This window comes from Scylla paramamosain, chromosome 3 (assembly GCF_035594125.1).
Source record: "Scylla paramamosain isolate STU-SP2022 chromosome 3, ASM3559412v1, whole genome shotgun sequence".
In the NCBI taxonomy this organism is placed as follows: domain Eukaryota; kingdom Metazoa; phylum Arthropoda; class Malacostraca; order Decapoda; family Portunidae; genus Scylla; species Scylla paramamosain.
Genome location: NC_087153.1, coordinates 13,481,840 through 13,504,314, shown reverse-complemented (window position 1 = coordinate 13,504,314; position 22,475 = coordinate 13,481,840). Strand labels below are relative to the sequence as shown.

The 22,475-nt window shown below is 35.6% G+C and overlaps 1 protein-coding gene across 6 annotated transcripts; it reads left to right on the top strand.

Moving 5' to 3' along the window:
* Positions 1–606: 606 nt before the first annotated feature.
* On the top strand, positions 607–21,975 carry LOC135090758 (WD repeat, SAM and U-box domain-containing protein 1-like). Of its 6 annotated transcripts, XM_063987835.1 has the most exons (14): positions 639–763; positions 1,719–1,820; positions 3,407–3,523; positions 4,792–4,860; positions 5,462–5,608; positions 5,739–5,910; positions 7,397–7,542; positions 9,360–9,392; positions 11,519–11,718; positions 11,923–12,158; positions 12,666–12,893; positions 13,351–13,498; positions 13,918–14,064; positions 20,697–21,975. In XM_063987835.1, the coding sequence occupies exons 4-14, from the start codon at positions 4,805–4,807 to the stop codon at positions 20,849–20,851; spliced, it is 1,668 nt and encodes a 555-aa protein (XP_063843905.1). In that variant the 5' UTR covers positions 639–763; positions 1,719–1,820; positions 3,407–3,523; positions 4,792–4,804; the 3' UTR covers positions 20,852–21,975. The 6 variants fall into 6 exon arrangements, with proteins under 6 accessions (XP_063843888.1, XP_063843896.1, XP_063843912.1 ...); XM_063987842.1 differs by lacking the exon at positions 1,719–1,820 and having other exon boundaries at positions 636–763; XM_063987846.1 differs by lacking the exon at positions 3,407–3,523.
* Positions 21,976–22,475: the final 500 nt, after the last annotated feature.

Genomic DNA, 22,475 nt, shown 5'->3' with positions numbered 1-22,475 from the left:
TATTATTATCATTATTATTATTATATTTACGGTTATTATTATTATCATCATTATTATTATTATTATTATTATTATTATTATTATTATTATTATTATTATTACTATTATTATCATTATTATTATAATAATTATTATTATTATTATTATTATTATTATTATTATTATCATTATTATAATAATTATTATTATTATTATTATTATTATTTATTATTATAATCTATTATTATTATTATTATTATTATTATTATTATTATTATTATTATTATTATTATTATTATTATTATTATCATTATTATTACTATTATTATTACTATTATTATTGTTATTTCAGCTTTGGACATGTGCATGTTTGTATTTTTTTTTTTTTTTGGCGGTTGTGTATACCTACATTACTCGATTATGTAAACAAATTTGTAAAAACACAGTATATATTTGTGTAGGCTTAAAAAACGCATCACCATTATTATGTTAAAGATTCATTAGTATGACTCACTATTATTATTTATTTATTTTTTCTATGAGAATTCCTGTACAGACTTTGATGTGCTTTGAATTAATAACATTCGTTTATTTCTTGCATCATCATGGTATGGCAGGCTTTCTATGTAGTAATGGGAGTGTGTGGCACCAATTGTTCATAGTGGATGGTGGCACCGTGGCACCACCTGACGCCTCGCCGCGCACCACAACAACATTCCTCAGCGAGCGGCAGTGAGTGCGGCACCTCCTCGCTCCTCCCCATGACGGACTTCATCAAATATAAGTAAGGCCGTCAGCCCATTCCCACCGTCACACGCCCACACCAAACACATTTACCTTCCCCCACGGATATCCACAGACATCATTCACTTAGTGGCTTTAATCAGCGGTGTGATGACCTTATATTTACAGTCGTGACAGGGTTATCTATTGTTATCTGCCCTGTCACAAGTCTCAGGTGACAGAGGCCTGGCTGTGATTCGTCTCACTTGAGCCAAGGAAGGCAGCATAAATTGACACATCAGGCTCATTAAATACACGTGGGTAAAACTTTTGTAATCTTGAGGAGCTACGTCATTGGTTTACTGATAGATTAAACTCCACACTGAATTTTCACCAAAACAACTATTGGTGCAGTGTCGGTCAGTTTCAGATTGTTAAAATTCTTCTCTCTTATTCAGATATAAAATTCACATGCTAACCTTTTTAATACGTTCTGTTGAATTATCAGAAAATATTTGATTTATTTATCCTTACCACTAGGCAAAACCTCTTGTATGACAGCACTGTGTAACTGTTCTTTTCAAACAATTTTATGATTGTATTTTGGGAAACCATATCTTGTAAATTTCTAGACTAATTCTTTCTGAGGTTTTCATTAACCCTGGATTGGTTGACCTGTGCCATATAAAATCATGTACTGCATAGTTTTTAGTTTCGTGCTCATTGTATCCACCGAAAAGGATAATTTTCACCTTTTATTGTTTACTCCTCAGTCTGTTACTTACTTGTGGAGGGGATGTACCTTTATTTATGGGTATGGTGAGTTTCTGTGTATCCAGTTGGCACAGCTCGATAATCCAGGTTTCAGGATGTGAAAAAAAAAAAAAAGTTTTGCAAGATGACTTGATGCACAGTTTATGAGTGTTTCAGTCAAATATGATGATATACATAGTAAATATGACCCATATTATGCTAAATATACTACTATATATTATTTTCCTCTTCCTTTATTATAGATAGTAGTCGTAATCCAGAAATGTTTGAGACTCATCCCTGAAGAGGAATTATGAGAACAAAGCTGTTTTAGTGCACACTCATCTTGGTACAATCTTTTACAGGTAGAGAAACAAAATTTTGTAAAATAAAATAAAAGGGCTATTCAGGCTGCATGTTACCTGAAGATGCATGTACAAAATCATCCATATCTATTTATTTCAGGCACCCTGATTTCTGTGCAGCCCAGGATTGGCAGGCATCAAGTGTATCTTCTAGTTTAGTGTAGTTTTATTTATTTATTTATTTATTTATTTATTTATTTATTTATTTATTTATTTATTTTTTGCTGAATTTCACAGATTTTGGTTTGAGGAACAGAAGATCTCAATAGTGTTTTTGTCTTTCAGTATTTATTTTCACTTATCTCCAAGTCAGGGTTAGTTTTATTTAATTACAATAATGGAATTGGAATCTAGAAGCCTTATTTTTCTGCCACAGTACCATTTGGAATGAATGAAGTATGTTTTCTTGTTTTATTTTTATTTTTTTCCTACTGCGATTCCAATTGGCACACATCAATGAAAGTTGATACAGATTCACAGGTTGACCAGTCTACGGTTAATTAATCTCTGTAAACTTGTTTTGCCAAAGCTGTACAGAAAATTTTTTTTTTTTACCACAGTGAGCATTTAGTCCATTGTGGTAAAATATATCCTAAGGCAATTTTGCTGTTATACTCACTAGTCATAATCATAATGATGTCATGCATCAACTGTGTATATGTGCATCACACATTACATAACTATCTCTTCCTACACTGAAATTTAAAATAGAATTAATGTCTTAATGTGAGAATTCAGTACCCATCTTGATCCTTATGTGTTTATTAACCTAACTAACTACCTAGCATGGGGGTGCATTCACCTTGATTCCTACCACAGTTAATCTAACCAAGCAAATATCTTTGGTGTGGTCAGCAGAAGAGCTGGATTACACATTCAGTGGGTGGACTGGATTGCACAGTCATCAGTCAGCTGCTGTTGGGATTATCAGTATGGTGAATGCAGGAAATTATCTTGGAATCTGACAGTCATTATTGTCTGATGTATAAGGCATTGTACTCTGTCCTCACAGTTGGGGCTTCTGATTCCTGATGACAGTTTCTTGTGGCAAATTTATTCTAGTTTCAGAATAATTTCTCTGCTTCCATGAAGTCCCCAAGGAGGGGAGGGGGCATTATACAAATGTATCTATTGTTGCAAGGTCAAGATTTATCTTTTCCTTCAGCATTTAGGTGAATGAAATGCCACCTGTATCTATTGGCCATAAAAGGCTGTTAGTGAAGAAATGAAAATGTCCAAATTATGTTTACCACTGATGCTGCTGTGTTGTGCAAGTTTCATCTGATTATTTGATTATCTTATCTTGAATACTCAAATTTAGGTGTTATTGATTACAGTTTCAGGTATTCTTTTCCAGTTATTTATAATTTTTTACACAAAATAGTTTTTTTGCTTGTATTTTGTCACATGTTTCATACAAGATGTGTAGTTTAGTTGTTCCATTCCCTTTAGTTGGGTTGAGTTCCTCAATTATTGCCTCATTTGAGATTTTTAGAAAAGTATCACTGTACATTATCTTTGTAAGGTGTAAATTACATTTATGTGCAGTGTATGTTTATTAACTGTTTACTGCATATTTCTTTTAGGGACTCCTTTGTGTTATTTATGTGGCCAACTGTGGTGTGCCATTTTCAACATTTGGTGACCTTGATGGATGAAACACTTCATAGCTTTCATAGCTTAAGGATTCCAGACAAGTGATGGTGGGTGTAATAGTTCTTGATGTATTGCCACTCTTCCCTGACCTCAGGGCAGCAGAAGGGAAGTGGTGTTGATTGTTTTTTATAAGCATCACTTCACTGCTGCAATGCATTTTAGAAACTGTGTCTGGAAACACCTTGAAGATAGGATTGATTTTACATTCAATTGCTTTTGATGTGCACTATGAAGGAAAGGTTAACTTTATTTCAGCAGGGTACTTCTATTACCATCAGATAATATTGTAGTTTTGTGTTTATCTGGTATTCAGGAATAAAATTTTGTCTTTAAAGAGTATCAGGTATTTGGTCTCCTTATATGATGCACCAGATTAGAAAACCTGTGTGTCTTTGGGTTTAACCCTCATTAATTTTTGTAACTAGATTAGAAATTGCATCAGTAATTCAGACATAGCATACTCCCAAAGGATGCTAAATATCTGCTATTATAAATCTTGAAGAGATAATTTGCTCTGCATTAAACATGTGTTCACTTCCAGGAAAGACACTGAGTTGAATATGCCAAGAATCTCTTTCATTGTGACATTTATTTTTTCTAGCAGGCATGTGTTTAGGATTATCTATTCCAGGCTCACAGCTAACTTATCAACTAACAACCATTGAAAAGAAAAAAATATTATCTGAAATTTTATAATATGCAAATGCAATAGGAGACTATACTTTTAACTGATGTATAGAGTTACCATTATTAAAAAGAAAAAATTCTCATGGTGATTTTCAGGCAAAAAATGTACGATGTTATTGGAGTATTTAGGAGAATAAGCTGTGATCAGGCAATTCAAGAGAAACCTTGTTATATGTGTAATATTACACCCTGAACTGCTTACTCTGGAAATTCCTTTTCCCACATGCATTATTTATTTGTTCATTTATTTATTTACTTACATATTTTGTTTTATTTTTTATTATGTAGAACATTGATTTAGCTATGCTGTATTGTATGCTTGGATCTGCTATGCTTTTCTTTAACTTTCTTGCCAGGTAATTATTTTTAGCTTCATTTCAGAAGTAATAAACATTGCTTCAATTTGGCAGGTTTATGGGTGCATTCTTGTTGTCAAATAAATATAATAAAGATAAATAAGCATTTTTTTCTTATTGTGAAAGGCATAAAGAAGCAGATTGCTGCTCTGTTCAACATCACAAACCAATTTAATCATAATGGAAAATACTGTCATGCCCACTAAAATCAACCATGATAATCTGCTCAGATGCAAATATCAGCAGTTCATGTTAACCTTTGTCTTCCTCAGGAATTGGTATCGTATGGAAGGTGCTGATGATAAGGACCACTTCCGAGACCTGGAATTAATCAGAGAGAGGTAAATAGTATTCATTTGGGGTCATGGAATACATATATTTGTCTTTCATAATTAGTTATCTGTTCTGCTATAGAGTTTAAGATAGTTATTATGGTCTAAGCAATGTTTTCAGATGGACTGGTGCTTCTTCCATCAGGTTCTAGGTGAAGGGGAGGAGTTTAGATCAAGAAGTCCATGTAAACTTATCTCACATATGATCACAACCTTGTAAGACTAAGATACTCAAGCCCCAGCAGAACAGTTGTCATTCTTAAGAAATATTTGGAGATGGAAAAGTACAAGTTTCTTTGAACATAAGTACGAATGTATAAAAAATGTTGTGTGTCATTTCATGTATTTTTATCTTAATGCTATAATTATGCATAAGAAAACTAATGCAGAGATAGCTAGCTATATATTTATGTATATGTTGATATATTAATTATCAGTTACTTAAAGAATGACATCTGTGGTTGTTCAGGAAACTAGTTTGGTAATCTTTCTTATAATTTTCTCGGAATCACGGTTTTGCCAGGCCATCAGTTACTAGTAAACTGGAGGTGCATCTGACATATGTACTATGTTGAATATTGGGACATGTAATGATGTTAATCTTCACCAGATGCAGCGCCAGAAACAAAAACCGAGGAAGAAATGGAGAGGAGGCTGGGGGAACAAGACCCATGCCAGTTTGTGTCATAAAAGGTCACACTAATGATGTCACAAGTGTTGATTTTTCTGGCCGATCACTCCTTGCAACAGGCTCATTGTGAGTATTTTACAACTGCCTTATGTTCAGTAATGAAATTCCCATCATTCTGCTATTTTTATATATTTAAAATACATATATTTGTCCTCCACTTGAAATTGGTGTCACATATCATTACTTTGTTCCATAGAGACAAAAGTGTGCGGGTGTACAAGTGGCAGATTGGAGACAAGTTTGTTGAAGTGAGCTATTCTCCTCTCCTGGGACACACATATGGTGTTAATTCTGTCAACTTTTCTCCATTTGGCTCAAAGTTGGCATCTGCTTCTATTGATGGGTCCACTATTATCTGGGATGTAAAGGTAAGGAAGGATGTTGTGAAGTTTTATTTTGCAGTCATTCAGGTATTGGTATGCTGATGTAAAATGCAGAATGAATTTTCTCTTAATTCACATATTCGTAATTATATTTCTACCAATTCTTAATATCACAAGACTCATTTCTAGCTAATGAACCTCTTTTATTATATTTTCAAGTGTGACACAAGCCAGTAAACTTTTTATATATCTTGTATGTTCAAGACAGACTTTTTTTTCACATGTGCAAGGAGACAACCATATTTCAGTGATAAGTCAGTAATGAGAACAGTATCTCTTTCTTGTCTGAATTGCCAGGAAAGATCCAATTGCAATGTCAGAGTATGTAGAGGTTATTTTGTACTTGATGCATTTGTTGCTGGAACATTATGTCCAATATCTTGCCCTCAAGTGCTTTGTGGCCTTACTCTATGTATGGGCCAGTAGCACTGAATGTAACAAAGAGAATTGTTATTGATGAGATAGTTTGGAAAACTACAATGTAACACTTATTTATGAACTCTGACCTGACCTAGGCCATTGATTTATATAACATGTTGTATTTGCATATATCATTGGGACTTGCAAAGAGCTTTATAATAGTGATATAAAAATGAGTGAAAGCTATAATATGAGGATAATCTGTGATCTATGACATGACATAGATGTTCATTAATCTATGTCACTGACCTCTCATTTGCACATATGATTGGGGCTCAAAAAAAAAAAAAAAAAAAAAATTATTGCAAAGTGAATGATCTTTAGCTTCATGAACTGCTATCGACCAATGCTTGCCCATGTAGTTATAAAACTCGGCTTTTGAAAACAGTGATGTTATTTCCACACTGGAAAAAATATGGATATATGCTGTAAAAATCATAAACCTTTTGCCTTAACAATTACTAGTTTCAGACAGGGGGGTCACTGTTTCTCTTGCTCTGTCTCATGAATTATGATATTTTGCTGATAAATTTTGATAAAACTGGAATTCCTGAACTTGAAATAGCCTGATACTCTTTGAATCTCAAAGTGGATTAACACACAAACCCATAAAATTCTGTCTAGTTTTGAGTGTAGTTTATTGAGGCAAACTTGAAGTTTGAAGATTGTGGATGGGTCCTGTTTTCTCTTTCACTGCTTTGTGAATTATAGTATTTTGCAGGTAACTTCTGACATACTGTAATTGGAATTTCTAAATTTGAAATAGCCTCTGACACTCTTTGAACCTTAAACATGGTTTGCACATAAAAGAAACCCTAAAGTTCTTACCAGTTTTGAGTCAGCTAAAGAGATATAGACAGGCATAATGTTTTGTGTTATTTTATGTAGGTAAATTAAATCAGTCTTGTATGTTAGTTTTATGCTCTTGAGCATGTTGCATAATACCAACATTATAAGCTATAGTTGTTTAATATGTTTGTCTTTAGAGCTTATGTTTGGTACATCATTGTATACAATGTCCTAAATGAAGCTCTTCTGCTTGTCTGATTAGAGTGGTGAGCGATTGTGCTCCCTGCTACCTGCTAGTGAGGCTGCTGTTAGGGTCTGTGCCTTCTCTCCCAACTCTGCCTTGCTGGCGACTGGTGGGGATGATGACATGGCAGGGATCTGGGATGTTTCTACGCTTTCACTTCTCAGGTGTGTTTCTTTTTATTGATAGATCTAATGTAGGACCTCATTTACTTATCTTGTCTCTATCACTTATTTTTCTAAATACTTATATGTACCTGAGTGAAAGAAGTGTTAATTTGGGGGAGGGGCATGAACCAATAAGGAGTATTAGAATAGGGAGAGTTGGAGCGCTTTGGTGATATTCACAGTTGGAGGAAGTCTTCAAAGAGTAGATAGATCCTATATATGAGGGCATCAGGACCTTAGGGGTTCAAATGCTTTTTTTTTTTTTTTTTTTTTTTTTTTTTTTTTTTTTTTTTTTGAGAAAACTGCATCCAAAGTTTATCAACAATAACACCACATATAAGAAAGACATCAGTTTCAACTAAATTTTAGACAAAAGCCCTGCTCTTCAGAATTTTTTTTTACCCAAAATAGAAAAATCACAGGGTACATATGCACACTAGCACATAAAATGTAACACCCCTTTAAGTTTGTGTATGTTTTTTGCATGATCTGGGATTTAAACCTTAATAAAGTGTTTTATCTGAAGTAAATAATTAAGTTTTTAACACCTTCCTGGTATCACAACAACAAAAGAATGTAATATAATAATAATAATAATAATAATAATAATAATAATAATAATAATAATAATAATAATAATAATATAGTAAGCTACATGAAGGAAACTTATCATATACTCATAGTATTGAAAAAAAAATTAGGAGAAAATACTAGTATTGGTACTACAATACGTTAGTTACTTAAAAGATAGCAACAAATTGAAGGATGAATGAATGCTATGTTAGAGGAAGTCATTAAAATAATGAGTTAGTAATGATGGTATGGCAAAGAATTAAAAGGTGGTACTGGTTAGTCAGAGGAAAAGATTGGGTATGAATGAGGTTTGGGCAGGACTGGGGGTGGAAGTGTGAGGAAGGGTAGTAAGCAGCGTGATGATTGGCCCAGGGTGACACGTTTCTTATGAAGAAAAACGCTGATTGGGTGAGAGATGGTTATGCGCTGGGCATCGCATGCTCCCACTGGCTGGCTCCCTCTCACTGGACCTGAGCCCACCTGGTCCTGAATGAACGCGGCACTTGGCTCAACCACCACACACAACACCTGGATCTGAAGTTAATAAGTCGTGACTTCACTTGCTACTACAGGACTTTCAACCATATGGAAGCTGGAAAAGCTAGACAGAGGAAGAGTTGCCAACTTTTTTTATATGGTGACACTTGAGCCCCTATGGTCCTGATTTACTCATATACAGCAGAATGTTTTGTGAGAAATGTTACACTCTTAATGATTTAATGTGTCACATGTTTTTTTTTTTTTTTTTTTTTTTTAGGAAAAGTTCAGTACTTTTAGTTATGATGCAATTACGATAGATTATCAGTAGTGCACCACCATGGTTCATTAAAAGTGCTGAAATATAGTCTTTGGCTTCAAAATCACTGGTTTAAAAATTTATTTTAATATTACTGTATACTGTGAATATCCTTGGATGCCAGATTAAAGCACAACAGGATTCAGTCATGAAAAGACATTAGAAACAGGGTCAAGATTATTGTCCGAAAGATACTGTCCTGGATGAATAATCTTCTGGAGTCTCTGACTCAAAATGTTCCTAAAGCATTTGACTAGATTGTGAAGTTGGTTATGTTTGCATGATAAGATGGAAAAGACCCAGATTTTTAATTTTTTTTATGAATTATGAAACTATGTACAAAAAGCTGGAGGTTAACAAGAATTTATGATAAAAAAATCAGACAAAAAATTTGTGTTTCTTTTGTTTGATTGATTTTGTATTACAAATTATTGCAAAAATTTTTCAGGAATGAACATAGCCCTGAAAACTGTTTATTGAGGTGAGTTTTTCTTCTTTCCATCATTTCCAAATATGGACCAATAAGAGCTTAATTATGCTCATGGTTGTTATTTTGTTACTCACCTATGCAAAATGTAGATGCTTTCTTGTAGGTCATGAGTAAAGCATTGCACAACTGCATGTGTATTTCATCACTGATAATGAACCACAACTTTGGTGAATTGGTTGATATTTGCACAATTGTCTAGACTCTGGGAATTGGTACATTGTCATGGTTCGCTGCACTTATGACTCAGATAACATTATAGACCAAAGTTCCTTCATGCAGCCAACTACAGTATGGCTGTATCACATCACATGCATAAGAAAGAAAAAAAATAAAAAATAAAATTGTTGGTGGCATTTGCACAGGAAGGGGATGGGAACCAGAAGAGAAAAAAGGGAATTTTTTAATACCATAAAATTTTGAGATCTTCATGCAGGAAACTTTTGGATTGCATTTTTAGTGAAAGGCATAACATGAATTACCATAATTCTTTGCAAGTTGTGTCAGGATTCGTATGGCACCAGCACTGCTTTACTTGTATTTCCACTGACTGGAGTATTTCATTTTTTTGTGGAAGAGTTCATGCATTACTGGAACTCTTCCACTTTCCACAATGGGGAATACATTCAGAATATAACTAATGGTAACAATTTCTGGGCAGGTTTAAGTTGTGATAAAGTATTAAGCATACTTATTATTTTCACATTTATTACATTATTCCTTATTATTATTTCCTCTTCTTTTCATTTCTCCATAATTATTTTTTAGCTTGTATTCTCTTATGATTTAATGTTGTATCACATCATTTTATTCCATGTTTTGCCTTTTTGTTTCTTCCAGAATCATTAAACTTGGGATATATTTGCCAACTTTGTCACTGTATATGCTTATTAACACTGTATTTTTTTTTATTCATATTAATTACTGTCATTATTTCAGACCAATAGATATGTAATTGAGAACTTTCTTTACAAAATCTTTAAGCTGATGTTTTCCACATACGATATTGCTTTTCTGACCATTCTGATTAGCTCCTGAAAGTGATCATAGTTGGTGAATTCCTGATTAGTGAAACTAGTATTATATGAAGAAATCAAAGTTAGAGGCCCATGAATGATGTCTTTGTTGCAAGCTGATGCTCTTGGATCATTCATGCTTTACCAAGATGAAGTATTTATTATATATAGCATTTGCAATGCTTTGTTATTTTGTTAATTCCACTTGTAGTATTTTTGTTGTATTTGTTGTGAGTTCTTTTATCTCAGTCAAGGCTTCATTTCTTTCATCTTAACTCTTTCACTGCTATTTGGCACCTCTTTCTTTCATTATTAACTGCTCTGAGACATCTTTTCTTGTTCTACAGCCACTTCCAAACATTACATTGGCCAGAAATTGAAAAATCTATTCTGCTTAATCCCCTTCATTCTTGTAGATGTTTATAAAGATTGCATACATCACTTCTAGGGCTATGAATAGGTTTATATCGTAGTGAAAGCGTTAATGTATCTCTTCTACATACTTTCATAAGACATTATTTCCCAACACAGTGCTTACCATCCCCACATATATTCATGCATGCACTTTGTCTGGTACCTTACATAGTTCCTTGCTTTCTATTTCTTGGACAACAACTTGTATTAATTGATTTGGAAATGGCATCTATCTGTGGGCCACCAATTTACATTCTATGTGTTCTCTTTCATTTTAATTTTTATAGACAGGGTCCCTCCTTTTTGTGTTATCATCTGATCATTTCAAATCTCATCCTCAAATCTAGTGTCTTCTACCTGATCATTATTGCTTTGGTGTCACTGGACTAGGGTATTTTCTGCCTTCTTTTGATTGTTGATTAACATTGTTGACATTTCTTTAATGACTTCTCACTTCTTTGAATGTCCTTTTGTGCTGATCTGTAGAGACAAGCAGTAGATCCTATCACAGCTATTCTGAGGTGTTGCTCCCCAGCTCTCCCAGACACTGTCCCAGCCCTCCATTTCTTGAAGGGAGTGCTTATATGTATGAATGTCTTCCTTTGATAGCAACATGGTATAATATGCATATGTCTGCATTTCTATCTTGAAGTAAAGAAGATTTATTGGTGTTTCCTTTATTCCACGCAGACGTATGTGTGGAGACGAGTCAACTGTAACAAGTTTAAGCTTCACCCCAGATAGTTGTTATCTAGCTACTGGAAGCAGCGGAGGCGAACTGCGAGTGTGGGATGCTCGCTATGGCCATTCTGTGCCTCTTGCAGTCAAGGCAGAAGCTCATGATTTAGGTGTCTCCTCAATTCACTTTAGTCCATCTATTGGAAAAGAAAGTAAGTGCTTGAAATGAGTGAAAGTTTTGGCATATATGGAATTGTGAGGAAGTAAGTACATGATATCCCTGTGGCTGTTTAAATTATACATGAAATTCCCCTTAGGTTCAGATGATGAAGATTCAGTTATGTGATGATCCTATTTCTATTGTAAATTTGAACTTTTGTGAACACACCTTTTTTTTCTTCCTCATATAATTCCAGACACTGGTACCCTAGGAAAACAGTACCTGTTGGCATCAGGAGGACAAGACACAGAACTGCATTTATGGGTTGTGGAGATAGGAAGCCAAGTATTGGGTGGGGACAGCACACCCTCCATCACTCTTCACCACAGTCTGCAGGGCCACTGTGCACCAATCATGTCAGTACGATTCAGTGCTAATGGATCATTTCTGGCATCTGCTTCAGGAGATAAGACTGTCAGGCTTTGGGATCCTGTAAGTTTATACGTTTGTATTTTTAAGCAAAATATACTCTTGTTCTAATTTCTGGTAGTATATATATATGCAGCTGCAGTTACTGTTGAATACATGGTACTAAACTTTGAAAGATGACTAAAAATAAAATATTGGATAACAAACACTAAATTTTATGAAGATTGAAAGTATTAAGTTATTGAGAAAATCCAAATAAGTTCCAGAATTCCTCAGATTGATACATTTTCAACTCAAAGATTGGTTTATGTAAAATAACATAGAATTATATAGTATATGTGTTAGAAATTATAACAAAATAATAAGAAAAGAACACCAGCTTTAATTCCACATGTTGGCTGACAAAGAAACAGATAATAGAGACAAGACAGATGACTAGAACTGGTTAAGGTGCATGAGCTTGAATAGATAGAGACTCTTTTAGTACAGGCTATAAATAAAGTAGATTACACTTAACAGCTATTTAAACAACTTCATCAAAGATTTTTGGATTTTTCTTTAAATTTTCAGATAAAACAAATCCCTCTGGGTGTTTTGGAGGGTCACAAGCGATATGTCACCTCATGTGCCTTCAGTGATGATGGGGTACTGGTTGCTGCTGGGAGTGGGGACCGAGTGGTTAATGTGTGGCGGGTAGATGGAGCCACCACTGGTGGTCAAAGCTCCACTTCAACAACTGATACAGTGAGAAAGCTGCATGTCAGGTTTCCCTCACACAGACTTCGAGAAAATACAAGGGTAAGATTTCTCCTTAATAGAAGTTGCTGCATTGGAACATTTATATGAAGTGGTAAAGCTAAACAATCCTTAAATTATATTAATTGAAAATAGTTGTAATGGTTTTCTACTTTTTAAATGTGTTACAAGAAATGTTGGGAAAGTAAAGTTACACCACTGATTTGCTGCCAACTAAATATGTAGTGTACCTCCTTCAGTCGTGAAAGAATTATGAAAGAAATTAACTGTTGGTGGACATTTGGCCATTTTTTGTATTGAAAAACATTTTGCATTAAATATTGCACATAAATAAGACAACATTGTAAGTGAAATGCAAAGGAAAGTATCTATGTATCATCTTTGACAGAAACATTAAATTGTAAATAATTATTTTTTGTGTATTAAAGTACTATACATTGAATTTATCTTGAATGTTGTAGGAAAAGCTGCTATGTGTTACATAAGTTCAATTTTTCAGGTTATTGACTGGAATTGTGAGGATGTGTGTGAGTGGTTGGTTGAACAAGGACTAGCAGAATACTCTCACAATTTTCGATCTCATGTGATTGATGGACGTGAATTGCTCTCCGTTACAGATGATGTTCTTGAGAATAAACTTGGTGTAGGTAAGTATGTAATTTACCTCTGAATCTTGACAGTTTCGTAGGTAAGTATGTGATTTACCTCTGAATCTTGACAGTTTCATTGTTTTCATATTCATTTACTTTTAATCCTATTTCTTATGCTCTATAATGTGTGAAACACATTGCAGGAAAATGTAAAGTACTACCTGCTTGAAAAGTGTTCCTGGATTGACATTGTATTAAATTGAACTCCTACAGTATGCTTCTTTCTTTCTTTTTTTTCTATAGTTTCTTCTTTTATTATAGTCCTTCATTATCTTTTTTTTAGATACTATTTTACGCATATATGGAGAAGATCTACTGTAGTGATCTGTTTTCTTTCTCTTATAGTTTAAATCTTGACTTTGTGAACAAGAATTAATAAAGGCTAGAATAATACAGTTACATTCCTTTTTGTACAGATGCTCTTGGACATCGAAACAAAATTCTGCGTCTAATTCATAGGTGTCAAGAGAGCCAAACAAAAAAAGAAGCTTCTAATGAACCTCCCTCTGAGTTCCTGTGCCCTATCACACAAGAGCTGATATGTGATCCAGTTCTTTGTGCAGGTAAGTCAAGCAGTCTGGGTTTAAAGGCAATAAATCTTTGACCTGTGCATGGTAGATTATTTTATAAGTAGGTACTTTTTATAAGATTGTTTAGCTCATGTTTCAGACGCAAAAATTGCATATGTGATCGAGTCAAGCAAATCTAGGTAAATAATAATAGACTGGATGTACACAGTATCCCATATCAAGCTTTATTTTCAGTTTTCACAAGTTTTATTTCAGTATATATATTTTTTTCCTAATAGAAGTTTTGTTACAGTGTCTTAGTAACACATAGAGACTGAATACAATGAATGTTGTTCATATTGATTGTTAGGAATGAAAAGAATTATTAATATTTGTAAAGGAATTTTAAAATTTTTGAAAAGTGGAAGTTGAAAATAAATATGAATGAAAAGTGAGATAATGATTTTTAAGAGGGGAAAGCATGATCAAAGAATTATGAAATTTACAAAGAGTAAAAGCAGAATGCAAGAAGCAAGCAGCAGTGAACATAAGAACATAAGAAATAAGGGAAGCTGCAAGAAGCTTACTTGTGGCAGTCCCTGTATGAAATATACCTACCTATTTCCATCTATTATCCCCATCCATAAACCTGTCTAATCTTCTCTTAAAGCTCTCTAACATCCTAGCACTAACAGCGTGATTACTGAGTCCGTTCCACTCATCTACCACTCTATTTGTGAACCAATTTTTTCCCATCTTCTTCCTAAACCTAAATTTTTCAAGCCTGAACCCGTTATTTCTTGTTCTACCCTGGTTGCTGATCCTAAGAATTTTGCTTACATCCCCCTTGTTATAACCCTTATACCACTTAAAGACTTCTATCAGGTCCCCTCTTAACCTATGTCTCTCTAAAGAATGTAAATTTAACAACTTCAGTCTCGCCTCGTAAGGAATACTCCTCATCCGCTGTATCCTTTTAGTCATTCTCCTCTGTACTGATTCTAATAGACCTATATCTTTCCTGTAATGTGGGGACCAGAACTGCACAGCATTGTCTAGATGAGGTGTGACCAGCGCCAAGTATAACTTTAATATTACTTCCGGCCTTTTACTTTTAACACTCCTAGAAATGAATCCTAGTACCCTATTTACCCTGTTCCTGACCTCTATGCATTGTTTTCCTAGACAGAGTTCCGAGCTAACTATAACTCCTAAATCTTTCTCGTACTCTGTATCTACCATAGTTTGGTTGTTTAATGTGTACCTACTGTGTGGGTTTCCTCTACCTACGCTAAGTACTTTTCATTTATTGATATTAAATTGCATTGTGAATTACATTGTGAAATTGCAGTGTGAAATTTACAAAAGCAGTTCTTGAGGTTTTGTTCCCCAAGTTAAGGATAAAACACCTGTTTGGTGTGTTGTATGCAGATTTACTGCTGACTGCAAAGAGTGAGTGTGAAACATAAGCTATGCTCAGAAGTTTTAGTGAGGGCATTGAATCTAAGGACCTTAGATCCTTATTTTGTACACATAGGACCTTAGAGATCATAATTTCATGTGAAGGTTGCAGCTCTACACTAATGAAGTGCATGGCCATATGTAATCTGCAGAAAGCTTGTGGGTTTTAATTCTGTTCTGTATAATCTTTCTAACATGTCAGTGCACAAAAAAATGTAGTGGTATTAAAGGTAGACTGCATAATACTCAAGAATTTTAATGCATGAAATATTGGATGAGAGGTGGGAAAGATAATATGATTTTTTTTTTTCGTAAGAGGGACACTGGCCAAGGGCAACAAATATCCAATAAGAAAAAAAAATCCACTGAGATGTCAGTCCCAGAAAAGGGTCCAAAGCAGTAGTAAAAAAATTGAAAGATAAGTGTCTTGAAGGAATTCATGTCATAGGAAGATGGAAATACAGAAGCAGGCAGGGAGTTCTAGAGTTTACCAGAGAAAGGAATGAATGATTGAGAATACTGGTTATCTCTTGTATTAGAGAAGTGGACAGAATAGGGGTGAGGGAGAGAAGAAAGTCTTTGTACAGTGGGACGTGGGAGGAGGGGAGGCATGTAAATGCAACATTGTGGCGATGAGAGAGAGGCTGAAGACAGTCAGTTAGAGGGGAAGAGTTGATGAGACAAAAAGCTTTTGGTTCCACCCTGTCTAGAAGAGCTGTATGAGTGGAACCCCCCCAGACATGTGAAGCATACTCCATACATGGACCGATAAGGCCCCCTGTACAGAGTTAGTAGCTGGGGGGTTGAGAAAAACTGGCAGAGACGTATCAGAATGCTTAACTTCACAAAAGCTATTTTAGCTAGAGATGAGATGTGAAGTTTCCAGTTCACATTATAAGTAAAGGACAGACTGAGGATGTTCAGTGTAGAAGATGGGGATAGTTGAGTGTCATTGAGGAAGAGGGGATAGTTGTCTGGAAGGTTGTGTTGAGTTGATAGATGGAAGAATTGAGTTTTTGAGGCTTTGAACAATACCAAGTTTGCTCTGCCCCAATCAGAAATTTTAGAAAGATCAGAAGTCAAGCGTTCTGTGGCTTCCCTGCGTGAAATGTTTATTTCCTGAAGAGTTGGATGACTGTAAGAAGACATGGAAAAGTGCAGGGTGGTATCATCAACGTAGGAGTAGATAGGACAAGAAGTTTGGTTTAGAAGGTCATTGATGAATAATTAGAAGAGAGTGGGTGACAGGAAAGAACCCTGAGGAACACCACTGTTTAATAGATTTAGGAGAAGAACAGTGACTGTCTACCACAGCAGTAATAGAACGGTCAGAAAGGAGACTTGAGGTAAAGTCATAGAGAGAAGAATAGAAGCCATAGAAGGGTAGTTTGGAAATCAAAGCTTTGTGCCAAACTCTATCAAAAGCTTTTGATATATCCAAGGCAACAGCAAAAGTTTCACCAAAATCTCTAAAAGAGGATGACCTACACCAGCCTCGGAGTCCCCATCTGGGGAGGGGACCATAAATGTCCCCAGGTCGGACTGCCTTTCTGTCAACGGCCCTAAGTGTCTTGACACCCCCCCTCAACTTTTTCTTCATTAACTTCTGCATCATTCGCAGTCTAAGATCTAATTTTCAATCTGTAGAACACCACCTCTCCTCTTCTAAACCTCATCTTCTTTTCCTCATTGAAACTCAGGTGTCTGAGGTAACTGACAGTTGCCCCTTTTCTGTTCCCTCCTACTTTCTCTGTCCTCATTTTCGATCCAAAGCCGGATGCTGTGTTTATGTGCACAGTGACTTAACTTGCTCTCGTGCCCACGCTCTTGAATCTTCCGAGATTTCCACCATCTGGCTACGACTACAGAGTCACTCTCAAACTAAATTTATCTGTGCTGTATACCTCTCACCTAACTCCTCTGACTATAAGAAATTCTTTGACTACTTAACTTCCAAAGTGAGCACATTCTGACCCTCTTCCCTTTTGCAGAGATCTCCATTCTTGGAGACTTCAATGTTCACCACCAGCTTTGGCTTTCCTCTCCCTTCACTGACCATCCTGGTGAACTAGCCTACAACTTTGCTATCCTCCACGACCTAGAGCAATTGGTGCAACACCCTACTCATATTCCTGACCGTCTTGGAGATACACCCAACATTCTTGACCTTTTCCTGACCTCTAATCCCTCTGCTTATGCTGTCACCCTTTCTTCTTCGTTGGGCTCCTCTGATCACAATTTCATATCTGTATCTTGTCCTATTGCTCCAATCCCTCCTCAGGATCCCCCTAAGTGAAGGTGCCTCTGGCATTTTGCCTCTGGGGAGGTATTTTGCTGATTTTCCTTGGAATGACTACTGCTTCTGGGTCAGAGACCCGTCTTTGTGTGCAGAGCGCATAACAGAGGTGATAGTGTTTGGCATGGAGGCATACATTCCTCACTCATTTTCTTGTCCTAAACCTTCTAAACCTTGGTTTAACACAGCTTGTTCTCATGCTATACATGATAGAGAGGTGGCCCACAAAAGGTACTTAAGCCTTCCATCACCAGAATCTCATGCACTTTATATTTCTGCCCGGAACCATGCCAAGTCTGTTCTCCAACTAGCCAAAAACTCCTTCATTAACAGAAAGTATCAAAACCTTTCAAGATCTAACTCCCCTTGTGACCTTCTGGCATCTAGCCAAAACTATCTCCAATAACTTTGCTTCCTCTTCTTTCCCTCCTCTGTTTCAACCAAATGGCACCACTGCTATCACATCTATTTCTAAAGCTGAACTCTTTGCTCAGACCTTTGCTAAATACTCTACCTTGGATGATTCTGGGCTTGTTCCTCACTCTCCTCCACCCTCTGACTACTTCATGCCACCTATTAAAATTCTTCGCAATGATGTTTTCCATGCCCTCACTGGCCTAAACCCTCGGAAGGCTTATGGACCTGATGGGGTCCCTCCTATTGTTCTCCGAAACTGTGCCTCCGTGCTTGCACCTTGCCTAGTCAAACTCTTTCAGCTCTGTTTGTCAACATCTACCTTTCCTTCTTGCTGGAAGTTTGCCTACATTCAACCTGTTCCTAAAAAGGGTGACCGTTCTAATCCCTCAAACTACCGTCCTATTGCTTTAATTTCCTGCCTATCTAAAGTTTTTAAATCTATCCTCAACAGGAAGATTCTTAAACATCTATCACTTCACAACCTTCTATCTGATTGCCAGTATGGGTTCTGTCAAGTCTGCTCTACTGGTGATCTTCTGGCTTTCCTTGCTGAGTCTTGGTCATCCTCTTTTAGAGATTTTGGTGAAACTTTTTCTGTTGCTTTGGACATATCAAAAGCTTTTGATTGAGTCTGGCACAAAGCTTTGATTTCCAAACTACCCTCCTACAGCTTCTATCCTTCTTCCTGTAACTTCATCTCAAGTTTCCTTTCTGACCGTTCTATTGCTGCTGTGGTAGACGGTCACTATTCTTCTTCTAAATCTATTAACAGTGGTGTTCCTCAGGGTTCTGTCCTGTCACCCACTCTCTTGTTATTATTCATTAATGATCTTCTAAACCAAACTTCTTGTCCTATCCACTCCTACGCTGATGATACCACCCTGCACTTTTCCACATCTTTTCATAGACGTCCAACCCTTCAGGAGGTAAACATTTCATGCAAGGAAGCCACAAAATGCTTGACTTCTGATCTTTCTAAAATTTCTGATTGGGGCAGAGCAAACTTGGTATTGTTCAATGCCTCAAAAACTCAATTCCTCCATCTGTCAACTCGACACAACCTTCCAGACAACTATCCCCTTTTCTTCAATGACACTCAACTGTCACCCTCTTCTACACTGAACATCCTTGGTCTGTCCTTTACTTATAATCTGAACTGGAAACTTCACATCTCATCTCTAGCTAAAACAGCTTCTATGAAGTTAGGCATTCTGAGACGTCTCCACCAGCTGCTAACTCTGTACAAGGGCCTTATCTGTCCATATCACATGTCTGGGGGTCCACTCATACTGCTCTTCTAGACAGGGTGTAATCAAAAGCTTTTCGTCTCATCAACTCCTCTCTTCTAACTGACTGTCTTCAGCCTCTCTCTCACCGCTGCAATGTTGCATCTCTTGCTGTCTTCTACAGCTATTTTCATGCTAACTGCTCTTCTGATCTTGCTAACTGCATGCCTCCCCTCCTCCCATGGTCTCGCTGCACAAGACTTTCTTCTTTCTCTCACCCCTATTCTGTCCACCACTCTAATGCAAGAGTTAACCAGTATTCTCAATCATTCATCCCTTTCTCTGGTAAACTCTGGAACTCCCTGCCTGCCTCTGTATTTCCACCTTCCTATGACTTGAATTCCTTCAAGAGGGAGGTTTCAAGACACTTATTCATCAATTTTTGACCATTGCTTTGACCCTTTTATGGGACTGGCATTTTAGTGGGCATTTTTTTTATTGGATTTTTGTTGCCCTTGGCCAGTGTCCTTCCTACATAAAAAAATAAAAAAACAGTAAGGAAAGCCAGATCACCAGTAGAGTGGCATTGATGGAACCCATACTGGCTATCAGATAGGAGGTTGTGAAGTGATAGATGTTCAAGAATCTTCCTGTTGAGGATAGATTCAAAAACTTTAGATAGGCAGGAAATTAAAGCAATAGGATGGTAGTTTCAGGGACTAGAATGGTCATCCTTTTTAGGAACATGCTGAATGTAGGCAAACTTCCAGCAAGAAGGAAAGGTAGATGTTGACAGACAGAGTTGAAAGAGTTTGACTAGGCTAGGTGTAAGCATGGAGGCACAGTTTTGGAGAACAATAGGAGGGACTCCATCAGGTCCATAAGCCTTCCAAGGATTTAGACCAGCGAGGACATGGAAAACATCAATGTGAAGAATTTTGATAGGTAGCATAAAGTAGTAGTAGATTTGCTTAGGAGTCTTTTGTATGTATTTGTGAGTTCACACTTACAAACTCACACATTCAAGGGTTTTCCCTTTTAGCACAAAGCTAGCCATAGAGGGATTTTTTTTACCACTCCAGACATTTCCATTCCATCTATGGTCTGACACAATTTATCCCTTTTATTTAAAATATAAAAAATTTTATCTTTGAACAAAACACAGTTGATCAAAACTTTATATATATGTAATTTTATATTTATTTTAGACTAAAGTTATTTAAGGTTTTACTAATACACATTCATATATTTAATAACTATTAACAAGATTATTTTATTTTGCTAAGATGGCTTCACGTATGAGCGAGTTGCTATGGAGGCATGGCTGGCTAGTGGTAAGCGCACCAGTCCAATGACCAATGAGAAGCTGGCTCACCTTGTTCTCACACCCAACCGAACATTACGCACACTCATACAGAAGTATAGGGAGGACAACATTTGACCCACGGGATGCTGCAGTGGCTGGATTGTCCCTCCTAGTGCCATAATATCTATTAAAATCAAAGGAATGTATCAAGGAAGACAAATCGTGATCATTATGACAATTTTTTTATTTTTATTGTTAAATAGAGAGCAAAATATTCTTCAATGTCTTATATTTGTGGTGTAAGTATGCTGTTTTTAAGCAGTTATCAGAACTAATGACTGAAAGATTTTATACTGGTTTTCATGAATAATGATACATTATCCTGAAAATTATATGCAGCTCACCTCAAAGCTTTATTGTATCAGGTTATTGTAATGGCTACTATGGATTTCTCTCCATACAGCTTGCCATCTTCCAAACAAATGGTGTGTATAAGACCTGAAAAATTATTTAGCAGGTGTTTTTCCCAATAAGAATTTACAGGTCACAAGTGCCAGTGTAAGTTATATAATGTGCCCAGGTCTTGTGCATAGTGGATTTCTTAGGTAAACTTTAAATTTAAAAAATAAATAAACAGGTAAATGAATGAATCCAGGTGAATAAATTAATTATTTAATATATATATATATATATATATATATATATATATATATATATATATATATATATATATATATATATATATATATATATAATTGAGGTCATTAATTCCATACTCGTATATGACTACTTTTCATGAAAACAGATTTTGCAGTACTGTTTTTTATCTTCCTTGTTATCAACTCAATTTACAAAAGTTTTCAGTCACAAAGTAAAGTTGAGAACAAGAGTGCTGTCTTGCTTGGGATAGAAAATTTAACAAGAAATTGATTTTAATGTTTTTATGCTCTTTGCTCATATTGCATCAATATATTTACTTCTACCTTCTTTATTTTCCTGTATCTTTAGATTTATATATTTTTCTAGTTTGACTTGTCAAGCTTACCATATCATAATATAGGAAAGTCTAATTAAAATTTTCAGTTATTTGTTCATAAGCATGAGCATCTGCAGGACTTTTTAAGGACTTGTTGACCATCATTCACTCTTAGGGAAAGTTAAGATTGAATAATAGTATTCATTTCAACTCCTCAAATTTCTTCTTTTTATTCCTATATATTAATTCTATGCTGGTTTTTATTATAATTTATTTATCTAAAGTGTCTTCTCATTCTCCTTAATTTTTCATTCTTTTCTGTCTTAATGCTCTTCTTTTGTATTCCCATTCCTTTATTTTAATACAGTAGAAGTTTGATATAGCACATAGTTTTGCTTTTGATATTTCAAATATAATCATACAAATAAGTACTTAATTTGGTATTGATTATGAATCACTTTTTTTCTAGTTTATTAATATTGTTGAGGAGTGTTGATGTGAGGGGAGACTATTGCAATACTAACTGATTGCCAGGTCTATGCTGATCCAGAACATACTTCTGTATAGACAGAACACAAGGACTGCCATCCACCATCTGGCAGAATGTTTGTCATCCAACACTCAAAAATATGGGTGTGCACACCACCTAACTTGACAAACAACATAGGTACAGGTGTGGTCCAAAGTGTTTGGTGCTTTCCCTAAATCTAACTCTCTGACCTGCTAAGAATATGTCAGCTGTCAGGGTTTTGTAAGGAGATAGTTAGCAGATCAGAGGACTTA

Coding starts and splice junctions, on each gene's coding strand:
- LOC135090758 (XM_063987818.1), top strand. CDS start 645: ATGGTGGCACCGTGGCACCACCTGACGCCTCGCCGCGCACCACAACAA. Junction 5,911..7,396: donor CTATTATCTGGGATGTAAAG/GTAAGGAAGGAT, acceptor TTGTCTGATTAG/AGTGGTGAGCGATTGTGCTC. Junction 7,543..9,359: donor TCTACGCTTTCACTTCTCAG/GTGTGTTTCTTT, acceptor AAAATTTTTCAG/GAATGAACATAGCCCTGAAA.